This window comes from Xiphophorus hellerii, chromosome 21 (genome assembly GCF_003331165.1).
Source record: "Xiphophorus hellerii strain 12219 chromosome 21, Xiphophorus_hellerii-4.1, whole genome shotgun sequence".
NCBI lineage: Eukaryota > Metazoa > Chordata > Actinopteri > Cyprinodontiformes > Poeciliidae > Xiphophorus > Xiphophorus hellerii.
The window spans coordinates 6,600,804-6,626,113 of record NC_045692.1 but is presented as its reverse complement, the minus strand read 5'-3'; the positions used below and the strand labels follow the sequence as shown (position 1 = coordinate 6,626,113).

Sequence of the window (25,310 nt, the reverse complement as noted above, 5' to 3'; positions counted from 1 at the left end):
TGTAGAAAACCAGTCTAGTATGCTCAATAATAAGTAACTGCAGGGATGTATGTTACATAACTTCTTTCTGTATATGCTGACTTGGAGATGAGGAAAAGTGGGCGGTGCTGTAATGTGCTCATTTGATTCAAATGTCTTTCATTTGATGACAGCATACACCTGAGCAAAAAGCAACAAAAGAAAAAAATAAACCCATCAGAGTGGGATTCCTGAAAAGATTACCAAGACTATACAAAATGATGGTGCATTAGGGTAGGAGTAAGTTGATTTGGAGCAGATAAACTTGGATCATTGTTTTGGGACCAGAAACAAAATTACAAATCAGCTGTGAGTTGGGCTTAATAATGGCAAAAAGTACAAAGGCAAAAATGTATGCCATACTTTTTTAAAATCTTTAATTGTACAAAATTTGGAAAGCTATACATCATTCTCCTTCGACTCTAAATATACGGTACTTAACAGTTTGTATTCAGCTTCAACAAAAATAAAATGTAAATAAAATTGTATTTCACAGCTTGTTCCTTTGTTATTGTGAAATCGAAATAATGATCCCAATCTAAGCATGTTGATACAGATTGCTTTATTTTCTAGTCTTTAATTGCTTTACATGCTTAGCTTTATGTCGTACTTTTGCATTAAATTCAAAACAAACTCCAATTTGAGGCAATAACAGTGTAACCTAGCTTAGACCTCAAACTTATTTTTTTTTAAAAAAGCAACTAACAACATAAAAACCCATTAAATTACATACGTATAATTATGGAAGCCAGTTTCCGCCACTCTGTTAAAAAAATAAAAATAAAATATCTCATTATAATGAGATTTTTTTTTTTTTTTTTTTTAACAGAGTGGCGGAAACGGGCTTCCATATATATAATAAAACATGAAGTAAAGTATTAATTAACGCGAATATTTTCTAGCTAGCGGCATCCAAAGAGTTTGACAAACAAAAATAAAAACACCCCACAGAAAAACTCGCGTGCCTTGACACGGCAGTGTTCGGGTGACACCCGGGTGTTTTGCTCGGCAACATCCGCACAGAGATGGCAGTAGAGCCGTAGCTGACTGCGGGGCCTGTGCGGTGACCAGCAGCCCTGACGCTACCGAAACACGGACTGTAGGGGAGGAGCGCAGCGCCGAAACAAGGTAAAAACACCGCGTACTTTATGCTGCCGAGGCGCTCCGAGAGACTTTTAGACTCTGTTTAACCTGTTTTGGGGGAAATATGTTCACGCTGGCTGCTGCTGGAGAACCGCTAACTTGGCTAAGTTTGTAACGTTAGCTTGCTAATAGCCTCGTCCGTAGGAAATATTATCTCTCTAAAAAAAAAATCAACAAATACGCTAAATTATCACCTCAACTACTTGTCAGGACATGCTCACAGCTAAAAACGATAATTGCCTGCGAACGACGTAGTTATAGAAACCAAATGGCTACAAAATAAGATATTTTATGTGCAGCTTAGTAGCTAGCTTAACGAGCGCTAGCTACCAGACTTTAGCTGCAGATTACTTTCAGTACATTTGCTTTAAAATGTTCGCATAGTGCCGGACATATTGCTGAGATGTGTCATAAGGCAGGGGGTACACTTTGGCTGAGAAACGGTGGGTTAAGACCGGGAAGGTTCAGAGTCTATATCTGTGGATCACCGTGAAAAACATGTTTGGTGGACGTGCAAAGTTGGTCAATGTTTGTTGACCAGATAACTGTTTAGTGCCATTGTAAGTTATTTTATATCCACGCAGGGCTTACGCTCTGTCGTTTAAGAATATGATTAGTCTACGTTTTGACCTTTTGTGTTTGTTAATCTTCACCCATATCTGTATTTTGTCAACCTCCCAACCTCTAAAGTTGTGAAGATTTGTTCGTGATTTGTGTGTACGTTCAGATCCCCATTACCTGAGGCAGGTAAGCACTTGCCTCACCAGCAGCTTTTTAATTACACGCTGACAAACACTTTGCTTTGGAGCCCATCTTTAGTGAACACAGGCAGAAATAATTATCTCCATCAAATCCACAGCTTAGAGGGGTTTTTTGCTACTGATTTCCTGTCACTTCCTGAAAATCTCTGACCCACTAATAATTTTTATTTTTTGCCGATTTGGATATTGTATAGCTATAAATGCCAATAAAATGCTTTTTTTTCCTGCATTTGGGTTAAATTAAAAACTCAATACTTAATGAGCCTAAGTTACAGAGCTGTAAGAAATAAAATCCGACTGAAAAAAGTTGCATAAATCTCCGTCACCAGTTTGTATTACATTTTATAGCTTAAAATTATTTTCTTTTCTTTTTTTAATCACAAGATATTCAATGTTTTTTTCTGAGATCATTTTAAAATAAACAACAGCTTTGTCCAAGAGGAGAAAGCTCTGATTTACTATTATGTAAATCAGAGCTATGTAAATTATTTATCCATTTATTGTAATCATAAAGGAGCCTTAAGCAGCCATTCTTTGGGAAATCAATTAATTATTTACATTGGGAGCAAAAGCAATGTCGCGTGTGCGAGAGCGAGAACCACTGTGTTACACAGCTCTGCAGTTAACCAGGATTTCTCAGCTATTTCAAAACAACGACACGGTAACCGAGTTGGCATTTTATGCTGCTTTTAGCATTTTTTCTTTTATTACCACAGTTGGCAGTAATAGCAGTGGTCCCTTAATCCTGCAAACGCTTTGAACAAATCGGGCTCTGTGTAACAATAAAACACCCCAACTTTCAGTGCAAAGTGTTGAGTTTCCTGTTTTCTTCTGTTGTGGCATCCTGAAGTAACTTCAACCATGGCTCTGTGGAAAATGCAGTTTCCTTTCTAGAAGCCTGAAACAACTACGGTGTCTAGCTTCGTTTCTAAACGCCTCGCTCACACTATAATTAGCCGAGTTGACTTTGAGAGTGTTTCTGTGACCTGGCAACGATCGTGTGCGTTTTGTTGGATAGAAATCAGATTAATTTCTGACTTATTAACCTAACCATTGTCTTTTGTTCTCCCTTTTGTGGGAGGAGGTATCTCTAGTAATAATGCCACCAAATATTCCGACTATTTATTTCGTCTGTAGGTTCGTTGAAATTTGTGCTCATGCCACTAAACACAGACATCAAATAATTGGTTTTATGTGTTTGTTGCCTCAGGCTCAGCTGGGTATTTGTCATTTTGTTGGGCAGGTTTTTCTGCCTGAGAAATGGGAATGTTTTGTGGATGCTAATGCTGTCGTCTACAGCGTCCTGCGCTGTTGTATTTTAGGATTTTGGATCCCTAATTTGGCCTGGATGTGTTGATGGAACGTTGAAGGAATCGCTCCCAGACGGATTGTCTTTTGAGGAGAAACTGGAGCGTTCCTGTTTGCGTAGTCTCTTCTTATGAAAATAAATCTTTAAGGCAAACAGGATTGGAGAAACGTATTCGCATAAAAGTAAAGGATAAGTGCAAACCTCCAACTTTATTTATCTATTTCTACTTTTTTTTTTTTACAAAGAAAATGTTGCTTGTGACTGATAAAGAATACACTTTAGCTAAATTTTCAGTCCCTTCATTTTTTTTTGCAATTCCTCTATTGTAGAATTTCATTCAAAATAAACAGATAACTTTTTTGTGGTAATGCATAATTATGTGCTTATTGCAAATTTTGGTCAAAAATAGTCAAAAACTTTTCGAATTTAAAGCTGCATATAAAAATATATATCTTTTCCATATTTATTAAAACCATCATGTTGTGACAGTATAAGATGAGACGGATAATCTGTGAAAAAATGGATCTCCTCCACCTTCTCCCTGAGCTAGGATTACCATCTGCAGAAATGCTCCGCTCCCGATCTAAAACAACCAATCAGAGCCAGGAGGAAGGTCTTAACTCTGTCAATCAAGCTTGTGTTATCCAGACCGACTCTTTGTGGTTTTGTTGTTGGACTCGATGCATTTCTGCGCCTCCAGGCCTCCACTACCGCCCTGTCCAGACTGCGCCTTCCAAAAGGTCAGCAGGTTTCTTTGCCCGTTGCTGAGCTGGTCGCCTAAAGTGTCTTTATCCCAAACACAGTGCATGATGTTGTCCATTTACAGACTTTTATTTTTGGGATAATATTTAACCGCTTGTTTGTTTTTTTTAAGCTTCTGATTTTATGCCCGACTCCTGCTTTAGATAAACCGGAGTCCATGCAGCAGAAAATATAAAGGGCATTATGCTCGAGCGGTGCCCGGCCCGGCGCTCTGTTTTGTAAGCAAATCCACCTGCACACCACTGCAGTGAGGAAAACGGGTTAGGAAAAATCCACTGACCGACTCAAACCGTCTTCTTCTCCTCCTTCTTTTGCCTCGTTCATGTCCAACATGCAGCCGTAAGGTGGAGGACGGGAAGCAGAGGAATAGGAAATATTGAACTCAAATTTGCGTCGTTTGTGAGAAGGGAAGTGTCTTGCAAAACTATTTGCAGCCCTTGAATTGTTTTTTTTTCCCTCCACATTTTATCATGTTACAACAAACACCATGTAATTTATTTTGATCTTAGACAACATGCCAACACAAAATCCTGCATCATTGTTAGTAGCAAATATTTAAGCTTAACTTTTCTCTATTTTGTCTTTTTTAAAACAAACTTCAACAATTTCGACAAACACTACATAGTTCCTGTCTAAGTGGAACGCAAAGGATTTAGTTTAAAGTATGGATAGTGATCTGAAAAGTGTGGCATACTTTAGTTTTCAGCCTGTCCAGTCTCAAATCTATCACAGCTTAAAATAGATGATGTCACCACCATTTAAATCTTTTTTCTCTGTTTCAAACTTCCTCCCAACTTTCAGTCTGACGTGTGTGGTGCACTCCTTACTTTTTTTTTTTAATGCCGCTGTAATAATGCAGCAGTCATCCAGCAAGGTTATGTGAGGACATGGCTGTGTTTATCTCTTTCTGTGCGACTCCTTTCAGAGAGTTGGCCTTTGGGAAGAATATCATCGGTAATAAATTACGCTCAGCCGATCTCCTGAAAGCAATATTTTCTCTGCTCGTTGTTCTCATGTCCAGCGTACAGCTCAGGAACGACAGACATGGAAAGAACAAACTTTATTTTTTGCTTTTCAAAAAGGTTTTTTTCATTTGCAGCTCGAAGCGCAAACAAAAGGCCAAAAAAGGCGAAATATATTTGTTTCTTTTGGCACCAACATGTGACCCTTCTGGTTGAAGACCAATGCAGAGAGACAATGGCTGACTGAAGCAGACATGCCTCACACGCTCAGAGATTTTGGCGTTACCTTCTTCTCACGGCGGCATGATATTGTGGTCGACTACAGGGCCGGATTTTCAAGGATGTGGGGCCCAGGGCTGGAAACCGTGTTGGTGCCCAGTCCACTCAGGAAAAATTCTTTCACTAGTGCAAATTACTGACCATTAATAGGTCGAACTTTAAACGTCTTCAGACACATGGAGGCCCATTATTTTCCAACCTTGGTTTCAGAAAGGCATCTAGTTTTACCCACAATTCATGCTGCCCTCACATTTAAAGTACCTATAAAAACTAATCGCATATCAACAATTATTTTTTTTGCCAAAAAATGAACAAAGACGACCCGTTTTACGTCGATGTTGAAACTGATTTCTACAAAATAACAACAATTAAATACAATTATCTTGACAAATAATAAATGAATGCATAACTATTCACCCCCTTTGAATTAAATGACCTAATTCAGAAATAAGTTTTTACTTTGAATTTAAAGGGGATTCGTGTCAAAAAAGAGAGAAAAAAGGGCAAATTTTCTTGATTTGTTAAAGCAATAAGAGGGACAAAACATCCAAGGTGGGTGTGTGTTCCCTCTACAAAACCAGAACAGTCACTTTGAACTTCCTTACCTTTTTTTATTTTCGAGCGAGATGCCAGGGTGTTTGTGTTCCTCCGGGCTCTTGTTCTTGTTTTTACAAGGTGACGAAGTTTCTTGGCAGGTATGCGGAGGCGAGCAGAAGAATAACCAGGCCATGCTTGTTCTGCCAGAGTGCAGCTGGATTTCTGAGTCTGGGATTTTGTTTGTCTTCTCATGAAAACTACCGCACCGAATCAGTCGGAAGCCAGGCGAAATTCCTAATCGTACCTGGAGTATTTTCTGCTTTCCATGCTGGATATGTAGAAATCCAACAACTTGTGATGGCGTTCGCGTCCCATCACTTCCTGTTTCCATGGTCTGTGTTTGACCCGCGCAATCAAATATCGGCAAATCTTGCTTTTATTTACCTGATGTCTCTTGCTAATTCCGATTGTGCCGAATTGTGGAATCAAAAAGGTCTTTATTAAAGTTTTAAGTGTTTGCACTCTACTTTTATTTATCGTCTTGTTTCGCTTTTTCAGTTCAAATCTACAGGATTAATGTGGCATTAAGTGCAGAAAAAAACTTAGGTTATTTAATGCTCCAATATTTTTTATATTGCAACGTTCTGGCGTTTTAATAGGGACGTGTACACTTTTAAGAGAGACAGTTTGTTCCTTACCCTTATCTGAGTAAGCAAAGAAAAATTTATAAAAATACCTGCTGTTGGTTGATGAATCTTAGAGACCAAAAAGGAGGTCGTTTTAATGCATTTAGCGCATTTTTTCCCCCTTTTTAAAAAGTTTTTTGCTTCTCTGATCTATTGTGATCTTGGTTTCAGTGCCGCCATGGGACACGGAGTAGGCTGAACAGGAGGGCCTAGCAAAACACATCTGTTGTGAGTATCCATCGGTTTATTACTCCAATATTAAGGTCACAACAACATAATGCTCCTTATTTTTTATGATAATCTTTTGAACGCTGCTAAAGATCAGTTTGAACTTTGACTAAAAACAGGAACAAGTAGATCTGATCGTTATTAGCTTTGGAGCCTTCCTCCTGGGTCTTATTTGTGAATTCGTGCGGAGTTAGCGGTTGACATCTCCGTTGTGTTTTCCATTTGAAGGCTTTCCCACTGTGGTGAATGACATGGCCACGGCCTCATCGAGAGCAGAGACTAGCCATAACCACAGACGCACATCACAGCTCCATGCCATTGGTGAGTCAAAGTGTTCTCATCCAGAGGATCACCTTTTAGGTCTGAGTTTTTCAGTCATCTTTTCCTTTTTTTCCCCCCTCTAGTTTCATGTGCCAAACTCAAGAGGAAGAAGAGCGTTTTCGGGGCGGCCATTTACGTGGAGGTGACAGCAGAGGGAGAGACCCGCCGCACGGCAAAATCTCACAGCTCCTCCAACCCAAAATGGGACGAGAGGCTGACTCTGTAAGCGCCGTCCGTTTACCCTTTCATGCCGCGATTGTGCAGCGTTTGAGCTCGTGTAAAAACGCCATTAGAGAGGCAGAAAGATCCTTCCTACTAAGCTCAGTTCGTGTCCCATACTGAGCGTTGCACAATCAAAATCCTGCTTTTTCAGTTTGTGGATTCCATGTAGCATTTGAGGAGGAAAACCCCCTCCGGTGGCTCATCTGATAATCATTTGAAAAAGCGACGAAGCTGCCTGCAAGCACACAGACCTCTTTGTGTTTTCTCACAACTAGAGCTAGCAGCACAAACGCTGTGGTTTCTCTAGCAGCGGTTCGACTGAAAGCCAGAAACTAATCACTGCAGATGGTTTCACCCGGCTAGTTAGCACTGATAAGAGCGGCCGCCGCAGTACTCCGAGTCTTGTGGATGTTTTTGCTCGCTCCTGTGGGTCCTTCTCGTGACTTTGAGGTTGTAATGCAAGATGTTTCCCTTTGGACCAGTATGCTGGGCTATTCAAACAATGACCGCACTGTGTGCTGCTCGTTTTGTCCTTGTTTGAAACTCAACGAGGGGGCATCGTGCCAGATGTGGATCTTATCATTTCTAGGGGAGGGAAATGTGAAAATGGAAAAAAATCAGTGTTTTTATTAATTTGTTAGATGTTAAACTTGCTGTCCTGAACTTCAGTCGGCTGAAGGAAAAGTCGTAAATGGCATCCTGATTAAAGTGTATGAACTGTTTATGTCAGTAACAGCAGAAGTGTGAAGGTTAACTCCAAAACGTCCTTTTTTTAAAACTTATTACATTCACCGTGTCCTTTTTTAAGCTCTTATCATTTAAGAAGTGCTTTATGTGTTTTTGATATATATTTTTTTAGGACTGTAGCGCCACACACGCAGGTGGATTTCAAAGTATGGAGTCACCACACCCTGAAAGCAGATGCTCTGCTGGGCAAAGCTACGCTGGATCTCATTCAGGCTTTGGAGCGGCATGACAGAAAATGTAAGATTATAAGATGTGTAGACGTAAAGCTTTAATCGGTTTTAGGAAAATAGCTCATATAAAAAAAGCTAAGTTTGATTATGCAATGAAAAACATTACAAAATACTTAGAATGTATACTTATGCTTATTTTTTAATGAAAGAAATAATGGAACTAAATTATTAATGTTCCACCCAGATGTTTGGCTGTTATTGTCATTGCATCCAAAGTTTTACACTGACTGTATTTTTTAGCTCCAAAAAACTAGTAGTAATGCACATAATAATAATAATAATAATAATAGGAATGTTATATTTATTTTGTAATTTCAGCATCATTTAGAAAAATCTTTAATTTCTATTTTAGATTAATGCAATATGTTTTTGTTTCACATGTTTGTAAATGCTGTGGTATTTTATCTCTCCTTTAGAAAATCTTAGATGCATCTTAAGTAAATGGCAATTTAGATTAAAGATGGAGAGTGGCAGTTTAGTTCTTCAAAGGAACAGAGATGTGAATCGGGAGCGTCGATCAATCGGTGCAGCAATTTCCTCAATTTTGGATGACTGGCAATCCGTTCTTATCCACAGATGTTGCCAATTTTGCAACTTTGCTGCTATTTCCAGTCACGTTTCAGACTCAAGTGAAATCAGTTATAGCACCTGATGGTGTAATTTATAAAAAAACAAAGGAAAACCCATCTGTATCGACCAAAATCAGAATCGGCATGTCAGGCTTTTTAAAGAGTGCTGATCAGCCAGAAAAACTTCTGCCGGTGCATGAATGTATTTAATTGTATTGTTTTCTTTATTTTCCTCTCTGACTGTGATTTTTCTCTCTCCCCACTGCCTCGTTTATGCTCCACAGTGGAGAATGTGAAGGAGGTGCTGAAGCTGAGTGTGGAACAGAAAGGGCTTTCTGTGCCTGTTGGCGAGCTGACTGTGTACCTTGATGGCCTGACTGTCACTGACCAGGAGGAATTGGCGCCGCTGACCAATGGCAACGCAGCAAATGGCACCAGTGAGCTCACTATGTGTTTATCTTAGCTGTGTGTGTGTGTGTGTAGTCCATCATCCACCTGCACTGCAAATCCGGTAGAAAAAAGTTCAGTTTGGAGCATATGTAGTTAAATATACTCAAGTTAATACACTTTTTAGTGGGAATACTCTGCCTTATAGTCTCTTCATCATAACATGCCCACGTTAACATTCATTTATTTTTAAATCTATTTTCCAGAAGTCCAGCAGAATGGTGATGCCATTCATGAAAACGGAGACTCCTCTTCCTCTTCTTCAAGGGCTGCAAACAGGTAAACTCATGAAGTAATCAATTTTATATTCCTTTACTTATGTCAATATCTTAAAAAATTAAATGAAGGATTTTCGTTGTACTTGAACATTGTAAAGATCTGTTCCAACAAGTTAAAGGGTATTAAGTATTTTCCAGGCACATAGTGCCATTTTATAACACAGTCAAGTAACTTAAGTAAATATATATATATACAGTATATATATATATATATATATATATATATATATATATATATATATATAAATGTGTGCTGGTAAAACATAAACCAGTCTATTGTAAGATTGTCTACAAAATGAATCCTTCCGCCTTGCTTTGAGATTTTATCTTCATCTTTCTATTGCCACATCTTTGCCTCGAACTGAACTCTGAATGTGATTTTTTTTTTTTTCTTTGTCCCTTTTTTAAACAAAGTGTACATTATACTTCTTTTTACCCTTGTAATGGGCTGCAACCACAGACGGGAATAGTTTGTGTCTTTGTATTGGTTGCCTTTACAAGGTGCTTGAAGCAGAAGCCCAAAACACTGCAGTACACAAACTTGTCATAAAACCCAGAGAGTTATCGCTCAAAGAGACTTAAGGAGCAATAACAACTGTGACAATCTTTAAAGCAAAATCAACATAAAATAATGCTAATTAATGTTTATTTTCCTTTTAAAGCACCGTGAATGGAACAGACATGGGTCAGAGGTCAGGCTCCTGCTCAGCCTCCAGCGGTGCAGATGGTCCGGTGCCTTCCAGCCCTGCTCTCGATCACACCACCGGTATGATCAACGGAGATCCAACCCCCAACTCCACCCCAGTGCACCAACCTCCAGACAGCAGCCCAGACACCAGAATGGGTGGGTTTACTTTCTCTCTCTTTCTCATGACAACAATATTTGACTTTACCGCCCTGTTTTTTTTTTTTTTTTTTTTTTCTCGTAATAATCTCACTTTCTCTTTAATTTTTCTTTTTGCGCGTACCTATTATGTTTCCAGGAAATGGATTGAGTGTTCTTTACGTTTGTGTTCTTCACGGTTCACGGGGTTGTAATGAAGTGTAAAGAAGAACAGTTGATTAATTTTCATTAAGTGAGGCCTGCAGTCTCTGCTGCTGTCAGCACCTTTGTCCGAACACCCAGGAGACGCATAAAGCAAAGCGGAGCAGAGTGCAGTATGCTGCAGAGCTGCTCTCAGCTGGGTATGATGAATGAAGGTTAGCTTCTTTTCAGCAGAATAAAAGCTACGTTTATCTTGTTTCTTCAAGGGAAAAAAACACACTTTTCTGATCATCACTGTTAATCTGATCTCTGCTAAGTCCCGGTATGGTTTAATGCTCTTCTGGTGCATTAAATCTGTCGGTGTAAACTGCAATGCAGTGAAGAAATGCAACCTTGTTTCCCTTGTCTTTCAGAATTGTTTAAAAAAAAAAAGTGTAATCTCTTTCACACTTCCACATAAGCAGGACTTTCTTTTCCTGATTGAATGTGGTGCAGCATGGATTTTACCAAACAGTTTAAGCAATATTACTCTTTTTTTTCCCTTTTTTAAATTAAACAACATTCAACGTAGTAAAGACACAACCTTTATCCAAAAAATATTATTCTTGATTAAAAATTAATGCTGCGTTTTTGTTGCATAATAAGCAAAACATTCCTCTGGGACGGATGTAGAAGTGCTCTCTGGATTCATTCTGGAGATGGTCCAAAAGAGGGACACTGGTTACTGAGTTCTAGTTATGGTTTGTGTGAGTTATGATCTGAGACATGAATATTCCTGCAATTGTTTAGAAATAACATTTTTACCCTGTGTGGTACATTGAATGCTCAGTCACTCAGTTCAGTCCAGAATATCTTGATCTGAACCAAAACGCCTTCCTACGTATATCTAGTCTCTACTTCTGCTTCTCTCTTTGTGAAGTTGTGGCCAACATAGGATTAATGTTGCAGTGATTGTGTACTTTAGTGTAATGTCTCCTCCCCAACTCTTTCTGTTGTGACAATGAATATTTCCTTTAAATATTTGGAAAGCAACAACATGTACAACTTCTGTCTAAATAGCAAAGGATGTAAAATGGGTAACACAACATTCTGATTAAGCTTAATATAAGATACTGGCATATATTAACCGTTTAGCTATTATTATCTGCATGCAGCAGCATTAAGTACTTGACTGACAGGGTTTGTTTGGAAGAAAACCTCAATTTTGTTTTGGCCTTTTGGCTCTGGCTAATTGCTGAACAGAACAGACTGTGCAGCTCGGCTCAGCAACAGGTCTCCCCTCGTGGTGCCTTTAAAGACGTAAATAAATCACGTTGCCACACCTTCAAGGGACAGAATTATGTAAAATTGACAATGTTTTTCTTAGATTTACATCGTGTTACAATGTTATTCCCTCATCAAAAACATGTGCCTTGATTCTTTCATGCATGTTTGAGAAATCCTTTAATCTCCCATGGCAACCGTTCAGCTGTGCAAAATGCCTACTTGGACCTAGCTCCGCCTTCGAGGATGTAGCTCCTCCTCGGCAAAAATGTTAAGAGGAGCGACGTTATGGTGACTTCCTGAAGGCGGGGTTTCAGAAAGAACAGGAGTTACTTAAAGAGACAGAAACCAATTTCAAAACACTGAATTACAAAATCTACTTTCTTTTAAGTCGCATTTGATATGTATAGCATTTTTATAACAACTGAAGATAACAAACTTGCTTAACTGTGTTATAAAATTCCACAATGTGCCTGGAAAGTACGTAATAAATCATGCTGGTTTGAAGTAGTGAAATGGGAAGTTAAATTAAAAACAGGCTAAGGGGATTGGTCAAAATTCATCTGAGTTTGAGCGACTGGTCAGAAAAATAAGGAAATTCAGAAAACGTGAAGGTGATTGGTCAAATTTGCGGGAAAGTTGTGGTGATTGGTTAAAAAATTGCAATTCCATGCAAAATTTGCCAATAATGATTGAATTTGCAGTAATAGTTGCAACTTCCTGGAGTGACTCGTTAACATGACATTTAAAAAAAATATTATCACATAAAAAGCTCTCTTGTTTAAAACTATATTTACGTTCTTTTTTTGTGCAACCCTTTTGTTGCATTTTTTTATATATTAAAGTGCAAAGTAAAAGGTCAGACTTGCTCCCTTTTTTTCTTTCTTAATTTTCTACAGTAAACGGGGAATCCTCTGAGACTGTTCCCAGGCAATCTTCTGCTTCCAGAAGGGAAACGCAGCCCTCTGCAGGTGAAACTGAGGAGAGCTCTCACGATGCTGCCCCGCCAAACGCTGAAACATCACCAGCCAGCACTTCCCGGCCCCCTCCGGCTCCCGCACCTTCCTCCGCCTCGTCTCCTGCTGCTAAACCTGCCAACGGCGCCGCTTCCTCTTCCTCCTCCGCCGCTGCTGCTTCCACCACGTCAGCCTCTGCAACCCAGGGAGAACCCACCGTGACAACGTCCTCATCGTTGTCCTCCTCCCCAGCGCCAGGAGAAGCGGGGGCTTCAGGAGCAGGCAGCAGTAGCAGCTCAACAACAACAACAACAACAACAACAACAACAACTGATGGGGTGAAACCCAGACAACAGGTTTCTAATGCTCCAGCAGGAGATCCTCTACCACCAGGGTACAATCAAAACAAACAAAAAGTGCTCAAACAGATTTGATAACCTTCCTGGTTCAAACTTCGTGTTGCTGGATGTGTTTCAGGTGGGAGCAGAGAAAAGATCCACATGGGAGAACTTACTATGTAGACCACAACACCAGAACTACTACTTGGGAAAGACCACAGCCGCTTCCTCCAGGGTGAGGGGCCGGCGCTTTACCTCAGACCTTTTCAGCCAAGACCGTCTAACTTTGCAAGGGACGTCTGTTTTGGCATTTTCAGTTTTAAAACAAATGTAAACAGAATTCTCTGTTCTTGACCAATGACTATCAGCGTCAACTAGATTCACCAGTTAGACTCCTACTTGCTGATTTCAGGGTGTCAGCACATCCTTTAAAAAGTCTTACATTTTTCTAAAATTAAGTTCTTGAAATGTTTAAATTGATTAATCACAGGTCTTAAGTGTTGTTGTGGCCGGGCTACTTAATCTCAAATATTCTATGTAGTTTTTTAATTTAAATTTTTTCTCATAGTACTTCTCTGTTTGAGTCCCACTCAGACATCTTCTTTGTGTTCTGTGACTCAAGGCGGTTGAGGCTGCCGCTAACTAGCTGTTGATATATCCGTGCTAGCTAGCAAGGTTTTTTGCATCAATCAAAAAATAAACCTAAATTTATTGATGTTTTCTTCAGTGTTGACTCACTTCTGTTGCCAACCTGTACCCTGGTACATGCTTTCTTTTCTATTGTCTTCTGTACATTCATGTCATGACACAGGTCTTAAATTTTATTTGTAATGGTCTTAAATTTGAGTTGCTGACACCTGCAGAAACTCTTTTCTTTGAGGTCTGAGCTGCTGCTTCCTTTTCTTTCAGATTCACTTTTCAAAGATAACAAAAAGCAGTCATTTGTGCAAACTTTGTTGTGTTGTAACACTTTAATCTGACACATGCTGACCATACAAGAAGAAAATATCCTTCAGTTCCTCGATTGAAATGAAAATAAATTGGTGATAATATTATCTCCATTTACGACTCAAGACGCATCTCAAAACTTCATCTTAATAAAAGTGCAACAGATCTATGAGATCTATGAAGAAGGTGGGAACTTTCAGTTTTCATTGATTTCCAAAAAAAGGAAAGAAAATCAGATTTTTCTTGGATTGATTTTAAGATCTTGTCGAGAATTATTGAGCATTACTAAGGAGAATCATTTATTTCAAAAGTGAATCCTTTATTCTCTAGTTAGACACCATAAAATGAACGATGCACATGAAATCACGGAGCTACATATCATTCGGTCACTTAGACTCGGGTTCCTCTGTTTCTGCAACTCAAGCCTCCTTTACTGTTTGTTGCCAGCTGGGAGCGCCGAGTGGACGATCGGGGTCGGATCTATTACGTGGACCACAACACCCGGACCACCACTTGGCAGCGGCCCACCATGGAATCGGTGCGCAACTTTGAGCAGTGGCAGAGCCAGCGCAGCCAGCTGCAGGGAGCTATGCATCAGTTTAACCAGAGATACCTCTACTCTGTAAGCAACCGCTCTGCACACCCCTTTCTGTCTTCCTGCTTATTCCTTTTTAGTCAGTTTTCTTCATTCTGTGCTGATGGCAAGCTGAGGTTTGAACCTCAGCATGACAAGTGCCTGTAAAGTTATAAATTTGATTGCCTGATTTGACTTTTTTTTTAAATTTCATTTATTTTTTTTAATGACCATCTCCTCCTCCTCATTGGCTCGTTCAGTAAGATGATTAACGGTTTCTTCCACAATTGCTTTTTCTGTAAAAAAAATTAATCAAATTTGTAGAAATAAAAATGTTTACAGAACAGATTTAATTAAAAACATTAACTTGGATCTTGATCTTGGTTCGCTCTTTTTAAGATTTCTGCACTCTGCTGAAAACACAAAGCAGCTAAACATGAGTCATGAGCAATATTATGTCCTTTTTTTTCCATTTTTGAAAAAAAAAAATAAAAATTAACATTCCTAAAAGGATTTGGATCTTTTTTTCTGTTTCTTGAATGGAGTTTAATGCATATTGCTCACTTTTAGGCATCTATGATGTCTGCTGAGAATGACCCTCTTGGCCCTCTACCTCCTGGTTGGGGTGAGTTCATCGTTGGTCTGCAGTATGATAAAGTTGTTAACTTTCCAGTCCACTAAAATAAGCGGAGACTGGAGACAGTAGCTGCATTTCCATCACAAATGTGTGCAAAAGTTTGTTGCTATTACGCTAATGTCGAAAAAAATACAATTTCGCAATTGCGTTGTTTCCATTAAATAAGAAATACAATTAAAATTGCATATTAATAAGTGTGTTCATCGAGAAACACGCTGTGCCATCGTCCTCCTAACACTTCCTGCTGTCGTCTCTGTAGTCTCCGCCAGTGGCAGCATCCGGTTGATGTGACGCGTGTGATGCTGAAAAGTGTTTCCAATGCAGTTTTGCGAAATACACTAACTTTGATACAGCCAAAATTAAAAAAACAACAACTCATCCTAGTGCAAAAACGTTTTATTGAAAAACATGAGTTTTTTCAAAATTGGCGTGTTTCCGTTAAGCGAATTTATTTTTGTGATTCCAATCTGTGCAATTTATATGGTCAATGGAAATGCAGCATTTAACACTTGAGCTGCTTTTTCTAGTGAGAACTGTTTGCTCTGACCGTCTCCTGTATAGTTCTGTACCAATCAGCATGTTTTGAATTGGATTATACATATTCTAATCTAATACAAGTTTAATGTTATGTGTCATGACTACCTGTAGAGAGGCGTGTGGACTCCAATGACAGAGTTTACTTTGTGAACCACAATACCAAGACAACACAGTGGGAAGACCCTCGAACCCAAGGGTGAGTACAGAGCAAGTGGATACCAGATGTGGATGGTGCATGCAGAGTTAGAAACCTGTCATAATGTGGATTATGGAAAATAAAAGCTTTTCCATACGTCCTGTTATGATGTGTAACATGTTTGTTTGGCTCGTCTGATCCGAAGCAGCCACCAAGTTTCATCCTGGGTTTTTTTCTCTATTTATTAGTGTATTTTGTTTTGCTTAACTCATTCATTTTACAAGTTGATCTTACTAACTTACCACTTTGTGGTTTTATTGTTTTTATAGAGTTTTTATTCGCTTTAGTTGTGTCAAATGATGTCTTCGCAGCCCTTTGGCAACAAAGGTTGCTTTGTTTACGGTGCGGTCCTTGATAAAATAAACTTGAACTGAATATATATGTATACATATTTGTTTTGCATGAAGGTTTTCTAGCCACTGGCTAATTTGCAAACCCCACCCTTGGTTGGACCTTTTTTAAAAGTCAGCAAAATCAGAAATAAATATGAAGCATGCCTCTGTTTGGGTGTGTGTGTGTGTGTGTGTTCCTTTGCAGGCTACAGAATGAGGATCCTCTGCCTGAAGGATGGGAAATCCGGTACACGAGGGAAGGAGTTCGCTACTTTGTGGATCACAACACTCGGACGACCACTTTCAGCGACCCGCGCACCGGGAAGTCTTCTGTGTAAGGGAGATTCTCATTCATCATGATGCTCTGTGTGTGTGTGTTGTTTACCGAGTGGGTGTTCTCTATTAACTGTATGCAATCCTAGAACAAATCTTTTTCTAAAGTGAGACACTTTTCTAGCATTCACCTTCTGAAACGTTTTTCTGCTCAGCACCAAAGGCCCACAGATTGCATACGAGCGCAGCTTCAGGTGGAAGCTCGCTCACTTCCGTTACCTGTGTCAGGTCTGTTTTCTCTTTTTGTTACGTGTCTGTTTGATGGCATCGTTTACTCTACGATGCTCATGCTTTGATTTGTTCTTCAGTCTAATGCTCTGCCGAGCCACGTGAAAATCACCGTCTCCAGACAGACGCTGTTCGAAGACTCTTTTCAGCAAGTAAGAACTTCAGTCTGTTGTTGTTTATAGTTTTCTCTTCTGTTAAATGTTCGTATTTGTGCTAGGGATGGACGATATGGCTTAAAAATAAATTTATTTTTGCTCGCTTTCTTTTCTTAAGAAAATGGCAGAAATTTTTTTTTTTACCCCTCCAGGGGGTCTTTTGTGGGCTCTAGTGTCCCTTATAAGACAGTAGGCTGACAGGAAACAGGGAAGGAGAGGGGGGAAGACATGCGGCAAATGTCGTCGGGTCCGGGAGTCGAACCCGCGACGGCCGCGTCGAGGACTGAAGGCCTCCAAATAAGGGTCGCGCTAACCCCTACGCCACCACGGCATGCCCCAGAAAATATTTTTTAAAAGTAGCTTTTATTTCCTCCAACCCTTCTCTGAGTTGTATGACTGAATATTAAGGCCGGACTTTGAGAATGTTTGTTTACTTAAGAGAATATATTTATAGTAGCAGAAAAAAACGCAATTCTTAAAATTACAAAAAAAACTGTTCTTTTAATGAGCAAAGTTTAAAGGTATAGGAACATGATGTGAGCAGCCCAGTGTGTGATTCTTACTTCGAAATAGACAAAGTTTCTTTCACCGTAGTTTCACAGATACAGATAACTTGATGTGTTAAAAGATGAACCTTTTCTTTTAAATATGATCGCTCAAACTTAGACTGAGGTATGATCAAAGTTATTTTTTGTGTTGTAGCTCTCCTAAACTGACGACTTTTCTGTTAATATTACGACTTTGTTCTAGTAACATTGTAATTTTATCCTCATAATTCAAAATAAAATAAAATCTTAGCCTGGCCCTAATATTACGTCGCAGAGTTGACCAGAATTCAATGTCCAAATAAGCAGAAGTTGTAAAACTCACTTGTAAAACAAGATGCCTGAACTATGGAAACCCAAAAAGTGCACTGGTGAGGGGGGAGGAAAGTTCAGATTTTCCAGAAATGAAATCTTCAAAAACCAAAAAATGAATCAATAAAATTGATTTATCATCCAGCTAGTAAATGATGTGTTATTTGATCTTGCGCGTCTGTTCTGTACTCTTTCAGATCATGGCTCTGAAGCCATACGACCTACGGAGGAGGCTGTACGTCATCTTCAGAGGCGAGGAGGGTCTGGACTACGGTGGCTTAGCCAGGTAAGCAGAATGAGTTTAGAAACCGCTCCTAAACAGATTTCACCTTAAATCATTCACTGTTCTGCATTTGTTTTTCTCCTCCTCCACGCCTCTTAGGGAGTGGTTCTTCCTCTTGTCCCATGAGGTGCTGAACCCCATGTACTGCCTGTTTGAGTACGCAGGAAAGAGCAACTACTGTCTGCAGATCAACCCGGCGTCGGCCATCAACCCAGATCACCTCTCCTACTTCTGCTTCATTGGCCGCTTCATCGCGATGGCACGTCCGCTTAACAAACGCACCCCGACACGCCACCGCAACTGTTTTCAGTCGTTATGTTTCTGTGCTAAATAAAATGCCGACATTGTCCAAAATGAGCAGATGTGTTTTTAGGGCCGGGTTAGCTTGCTAACTGCTAATCTCTCCCATTGTGTCTCTGCAGGCACTTTTCCACGGGAAGTTCATTGACACAGGCTTCTCTTTGCCGTTCTACAAACGAATGCTGAACAAGAAGCTCATCCTGAAGGACCTGGAGTCCATCGACCCGGAGTTCTACAACTCTCTCATCTGGATTAGGTGAGCTGTGTGTTCGCTCACTATCAGTAGTATTCATGTCCTCAGAGGACACGGCTGCAGAGTTTACATGCATCAAGAAACTTTGAAAGGAAGTTTAAACAAAGTTTGCTTGTCCTGGCTTTGTTTTTTCTTCCTAAAAGTGTGGATGTTTTTTTGGTTTTTTTTGGGAGATCTTTAAATAAATAGCCAAAAGATTGTTTTCAAATCTAGAAAGAAAATGAGGGATATGAAACTTTACGTTCAAAGGTCTAAATCTGACTTGTGGATAAGATTGACAGTTTGGAAAAATCTAGAAATGAGCGAATATAATTGATTTAAATTTGCTTACAGCTTACAAGTGAATCAAAAAGCCACTTTTTGCTATTTTTATTCTACTTTTTTTTTTTTTTTTGCCAAGCAGCAAGATATAAGGAGCAGTCTGACTTTAGAAGAAATTAGGACTTTAGTTGGACCAATTTTAGTAACTTTATACACCTCAAAGTGTCTTAATTCAATATGTAAACTGAGCTCCAACTGCAACAATAGAGTAACATTAAAACTACTGAGGTAATGCCAAGAAATAAAGTGATAAAATTGAACCGTCTGCCTTCAATAAGCTGCCTAAAACTAGGTGACTAACTTTTTGTTATTCAGTTGTATTATTTCCCAAATTTGGTTTCTCATTTCATGTTTTTACAAAGAAAACAGATTACCTATCCTTTTTTTTTTAAAATGTCAAACCATGTGATTAATATCAATTTTAACAATTTTATAGGAAAATAGCCTAAATGTATCAGGATAGTAAGGTTTTTAAGTAAAACTTGTCAATGTTGTAACTAATACTTTTGTCCCAACATTGTTGTTAAAGCTCCTATATTTCCTTGCATAAAACATTACCGTATAAATGAAAACAGAAGCGATCATGCCGCCGCATCTCCTCAGGGACAACAACATCGAGGAATGTGGGCTGGAGATGTACTTCTCCGTGGACATGGAGATCTTGGGGAAGATCTCGTCTCATGACCTGAAACCCGATGGCGCCAACATCCTGGTGACGGAGGAGAACAAGGAGGAGTACATCAGGTAGTTTTCTCAGAACAAAAATAAACCCAGGGGCGTCCAAAGTGCCTTTGGAATAATCTTATGTGGCCCCCCGTCATATTTGTTGCTAAAAAACATTTTCTAGACCAAAGAAATCACAGAGTATTCAACCCAAAAGGTCAGAAAACTGTACACCTTTCTTTTACTAAGGAAAACATCTAAGACCTTTCTCAGTATCGACAATAAATTATTTTCTACATTGCTTAATAAAAATATTGCCTCTTTAAATCACAAAAACAAAAGATTCCCAATAAAATGATTTTGAATTTTTAATTGTAAGAAAAATACCCCCTCTCCCCCAAATGCCTCCAGCTTGGAGATTTTGACCCACAGTGCAAAGGTTTGAACACCCCTGCTCTAACCTGTGAAATTGCTGTAGTCTAGACCAGTGTTGTTCAGTGTGTGGCCACCAGGCGGCGCTGTGGGGGCTTCAGCATGTGTCAGAAGTTGAGAAAAGTAAGAAAAAAAAGTCCATTTGTCATCATAACTTTTGTTTTCTGTTTTTCAATCATTAAAAAAAGGTTAAAAGTAATTAATTTAAATGTTGTTTCTGATGCTCATTCTCTGATTGGCTGCCAGTCAAATGAATCAAGCTCCTTTGCTACACAAGCAAGTAAGTGAGAAATGGGAAAATGTTCAACAAGAAAAACGCCATAAGAACGGCAGGGTAATAAAATAAAATAAAATAAAAAAATTGAAGCAATTAATATAAAATATTCCATACTTTCTTATGATCACGATAGGGGATTATGTTGAGAAATTGTACTACCTTGTAATAAAGTCATATCATCTGATAATAAAATTTTGTCCCCCAGAACCCATAACCATCTAAAATTCAATGGTATGAGGCAGCGTTTATGCTAAATGAATGTAATAATTATGAAATAGTGAATGAAAAACCTTCTAAAAGTTGATGTTTCTTTCCATATTTTGTAGCATTGTCTGTGGGTTTGCAAAGAGGCCTCCTGTCCAGAGGTTAATGCTCTTTGGGGGGACCGGGGAAGAGTTTGGGAACGCTTGGTTTAGTCATTATGAAAAGTAAAACATACCTATGTCCTGCTTGTGTTTGCAGTCTGATGGCAGAGTGGAGGTTCTCCCGTGGGGTGGAAGGTCAAACCAAAGCTTTTCTGGACGGCTTCAATGAAGTGGTCCCGCTTCAGTGGCTGCAGTATTTCGATGAGAAAGAGCTGGAGGTGAGCAGCAGCGCTCCTCTGTTCAGAACCAGCTTGCTTTAATTCTAAAAACGTCTCAACTTTAGACTTCTCTGCGACAAAATGAATCACTGGCTTCCTGTTTTTTTCTACTGGACCGGTGTTCTGAGTCTGCTCATCTTTGCGTCCAGGTGATGCTGTGCGGCATGCAGGAGGTGGACCTGCAGGACTGGCAGAGAAACACCGTGTACCGCCACTACACCCGGAACAGCAAGCAGATCATCTGGTTCTGGCAGGTACTGTCCCTCTAGCGTTTGTTGTGTTCGCGTCCGACGTCAACGTAAGCTCCCTGCGAGAAGCGTCGGCCTGTAATGGTGTCCGCCGTCGATTTCCTCCCCTGCAGCTGGTGAAAGAAGTGGACAACGAAGTGCGTCTGCGGCTCATGCAGTTTGTGACGGGAACCTGCCGGCTTCCTCTGGGCGGCTTCGCTGAGCTGATGGGTCAGTGACGGAACTAGTACGACGCTGGGAGCGTTACGGTCCCCTTGATTGTCTCGCTTTGTGTTGCAGGAAGCAACGGGCCGCAGAAGTTCTGCATTGAGAAAGTGGGGAAGGATACATGGCTTCCCCGTAGTCACACATGGTCAGTACATTTCAGTTTAAAAACTTTTTAGCCCCATCTTTTACTGTCGATTATATGTGATAATATATTTATATATATATTTATTTTTTTAAAAAAATTCAAACCCTCTCATTCTTGAAACAAATACATTTGTGAGCCTTTATGTTGTTGAAAAGTGTTGACTCATAAGTTTTAAAAAAAAAAAGTATTACTGTGTAAGAAGAGATTGGCAAATTATTCCTGCACTAATGGGGGCAATTACTTTAATACCATAAATATAAAAAAAAAATATTGGTTTTTAAAGAAGCAGTATTATGTAAAATGAACTTCTTTTTTTTTTTTTTTAGCTTTACATCATGTTATAATGTTATTCCCTCATCAAAAAGATACCTGGAGTGTTGCCTTGATTCTTTCATGGATGTTTGAGAAATCATTTAATCTCCCGTGGCAACCGTTCAGCTCCTTCAGACTAGCCATCATAAGAGCTACTTCTCAGTATAAAGCTGGTAAAAACGTTATTAAAGGGTTAATAGAAGAGCCATGTTGTGATGACTTCCTGAAGGTGGAGTTTCAGAAAGAGCAGAACTTTCTTAAAGGGACATAGACCCAATTTCAAGGTGTTCAATCTGGAGGTAAAATTTACGTCATGTTTAATATATGCAGCATTTTTATGCTATAGAATGGCTGGACAACACGTAATACAACCTCTTTAAAGCATGGTCGTGTGTTAGAATGGCCCAGTCAAAGTCTAAAGTCCTATTTAGAATCTGTGTGAAAAGTTGAAAAGAGGGTTTCACAGCTGCCCTTCATCCAATCTGGTGAAGCTTGGAGTTTTTTAAAAAGATTTTTTTTTTTTTTAATCTTCTTTAGATGTACAAAAGCAAAAATTTCCACCAAGAATTGAACTGAGTGGGATTTTTTATTTGAAGGAGAAAAAGAATGTCATTTGCTACTTTGTGTTGTATCAAATGATAGACTGATTGAAAAGATACAAAATGTGACGACGGTAACATTAGTAACGATGCCTTGAGAAGGTTGTAATAATTCTCTACTGACTTCCTCCTCCTAATGTCTGTGTTCCAGTTTTAACCGCCTGGACTTGCCTCCCTATAAAAGCTACGAACAGCTGAAGGAGAAGCTGCTCTTCGCCATCGAGGAAACCGAAGGATTTGGCCAAGAATAGAGGGACAAAGTCCTCTGGTGTTGTCCCCTCTGCTAGCCCCCCTCTCTGCTGTTCAATCAGCCAAGAAAAACAAACCAACAACAAAAAATTGCACAAAATAACCACCAATGTATATAAGCTATTTTGTCATTTAAAACCAAATCCTAATTTGCAGCATCGTTTTTTGCCGCATTCCTGTTCCTAGTCCTTATATAATATATAACGCCCTCTTTCCCCTCCATGAAAATATGCAAAACATTTCATCCATCTGCTTTTCTGTTTTAAAAACAGAAATCATGGATTTTTTCCTTTTTTTTTTTTCTTTTTAGATGTCCACCCCAAGCGGCTGACTGGCTTTAAAAAAAAAAAAAAAGAAACTAGACAGACAGTGCTTTTGAGAGGGTTTTCTAGTTTAGGCTCAACCTTCTTTTAAAGCTCTAGTTCTATAGAGCTGTTAAAAGGCAAAAAGTTAGTTGTATTTGGCGTTCAGTGCCTGAAATCCAGTTTTGTTTTTCCTTGTGGGACAGATAGTCGTTTTAGAAAATCCTGCGTGCTTGCATGCTGCCTACGAACATTAGAAGACCGCCGCGAGCGTGTGCACGCAGACTTTTTATTTTTCCGGCATGAATCAACCCATCCTCGACAAAAATCAGCGATGGATCATCTCTACTGGGGCAAAAAAAAAAAAAAAAAAAGGAATCTTAATTGTGTCTTTAAATCGATGAGAACTCATGGGACGATATTAGATATTTTAAAAATTTCATTGAAAACAAGCCATTACTCTGTATGCGTGAGTGTGTGTGTGTGTGGGTGTGCGTGTGTGTGGGTGTGTGTGTGTGTGTGTGTGTGTGTGGGTGGGGGTGACGACAGTAGTGCCGGTTTATGCCAGAAACGTTCCAGGCTGTATCAAGACTGCGGCCTGTTTTGCACACTGTGACGTAACGAGAGAAAGGCGTCGGCACGGCGATCTACGGGGACGACTCTTAATTATCTGCAGTTTCCATTTGCAACTCATTAAATGGACACACACACACAAAAAAAAAAAGATACAGCGGCGCTATTTTGTGTGATTTGCAGATCTTGGAGTTGGACTGTAGGTCGCGTCCTTCTGAAGCCACTGTGTTTGATGCAGCACTACGTTTTGATTATTCGTACCTCATTTTAGCAGGAGCGCATCGTCTTCAACCCTTTAGCAGACGGTGCTCGGAGAAAAATAAGGCTCCGATATCTTTAGCCGTTGTTTTCACGTAAAGTCAAAGGTGATGGTGTTTTAAAAAAAAAACAACAAAAAAAGAAATGTGTTACTTAGACAAGCAGGCAGAACAGAGGCGGGGGGGATACTGCTGTTTGACCGTTCAACCCAGCTACTTCATCCATGATGCTCACGTTGTGAGCTGAGAAAGCCTTATTTGCATCATGTAGAGACTCAAAAACCTGCACAGCCTAGGTTTCCTTCAGTTTTTAAAGGGACAGTGCTCCTTCCCCCCCCCTCTCACAGACATCACATCAAACTCTGCTGTTACAGATGATTTCAGTTAGAAGTCTAAAAAAGAAAAAGCGAAATTCAGGCGTTAGATCACTGCGAAGCGCCTCAAGCTTCTGTCCTGGATTAGCTTGTGATCCGTTATCAGTCATGTAAATAACATGTATTCAACTGATTGGGGAGGTGGGGGAGAGCTGCAGGAGGCCATTTTATACAGAGATCCATCAAACTGTGCTTCCTTTTCAACAGAAACCTGTAATCCAAATCAGTTGTTGCGTGTTCCGATTGCATAAAGACGACAGTGAAATGAAATACTTCAATATTATAATCGACCGCGCAGAGCTACCGCTCCACCGATGGGGAGTCTGTGATGCCTTTTGTTCTTATCAGAATAGCGTTGGGGGGTGGGGGGTGGGGGGTCGTTTCAGGTCGCATTGGCTGCGGCCGGTCGTTCTGGTCCGGGTTTCGGACCGTAGCTCCAGTCAGGCCCCAAGTTCAGGGGTCGGGGGAAGGCAGGGGGTCGGCTTGACCGCCTGAAACGCTTCCGCTCTGTAACATATCACGTGTAGATACACACTGTAAAACACCAACCACACTGTACAGAATGCCCCCTCTACAGGAGACCATGTGTATAGAAGATTCATTTCTAATCTGATTTCACCCATTTTAAATGGAGGGAGATGGATTTATGAGATACGAATAAATAAGTGAATAAACCATCACTGGCTTGGCTTTTGTGGGGAGGAGGGACGGTGGCACAGCACAACTTCTGTCAACTAGTTATAAAAATTAATGTGCCTAATTTTCAATAAGCAAAGCACACTTTTTTTTTAGTTGCATATAGTAATTAAACAATGCTGGCAGCAGTGGTGTGCACAGATATTTTGGGGGAAAGTGTTCAAGTGTGGTGGGGGGGAAGGGGCACCCTGTGTTGTCATAGTAATGTTAGATTTTTTCTTTAATGGCAGAGCTTAAACATAATTTATATTCACCTATTACAAATCAATAGAAATGCACTATTAAAAAAAAAAACTTTTCAGAAGGACCCTTTTTTGTTGTTTTTTTTGTCCAGAGGAAAAAGCTCAGGTGCTCTAGCGCCTCCTAGTGTCCAACTGTGCACATCACTGGCTGGGACT

The 25,310-nt window shown here is 39.7% G+C and overlaps 1 protein-coding gene across 1 annotated transcript; it reads left to right on the top strand.

The window, feature by feature from the left end:
• Positions 1-995: 995 nt before the first annotated feature.
• wwp1 (WW domain containing E3 ubiquitin protein ligase 1) lies at positions 996-23,411 on the top strand. The gene is made up of 25 exons (XM_032550939.1): positions 996-1,146; positions 6,629-6,685; positions 6,914-7,006; positions 7,090-7,228; positions 8,088-8,212; positions 9,059-9,211; positions 9,428-9,500; positions 10,162-10,343; positions 12,647-13,097; positions 13,181-13,276; positions 14,437-14,611; positions 15,134-15,188; positions 15,849-15,933; positions 16,471-16,599; positions 16,754-16,826; positions 16,907-16,978; positions 18,036-18,124; positions 18,221-18,380; positions 18,544-18,677; positions 19,599-19,739; positions 20,830-20,950; positions 21,100-21,204; positions 21,312-21,408; positions 21,478-21,550; positions 22,613-23,411. Exons 3-25 carry the CDS (start codon positions 6,937-6,939, stop codon positions 22,710-22,712), a joined length of 2,898 nt encoding a protein of 965 aa, XP_032406830.1. The 5' UTR covers positions 996-1,146; positions 6,629-6,685; positions 6,914-6,936; the 3' UTR covers positions 22,713-23,411.
• Positions 23,412-25,310: the final 1,899 nt, after the last annotated feature.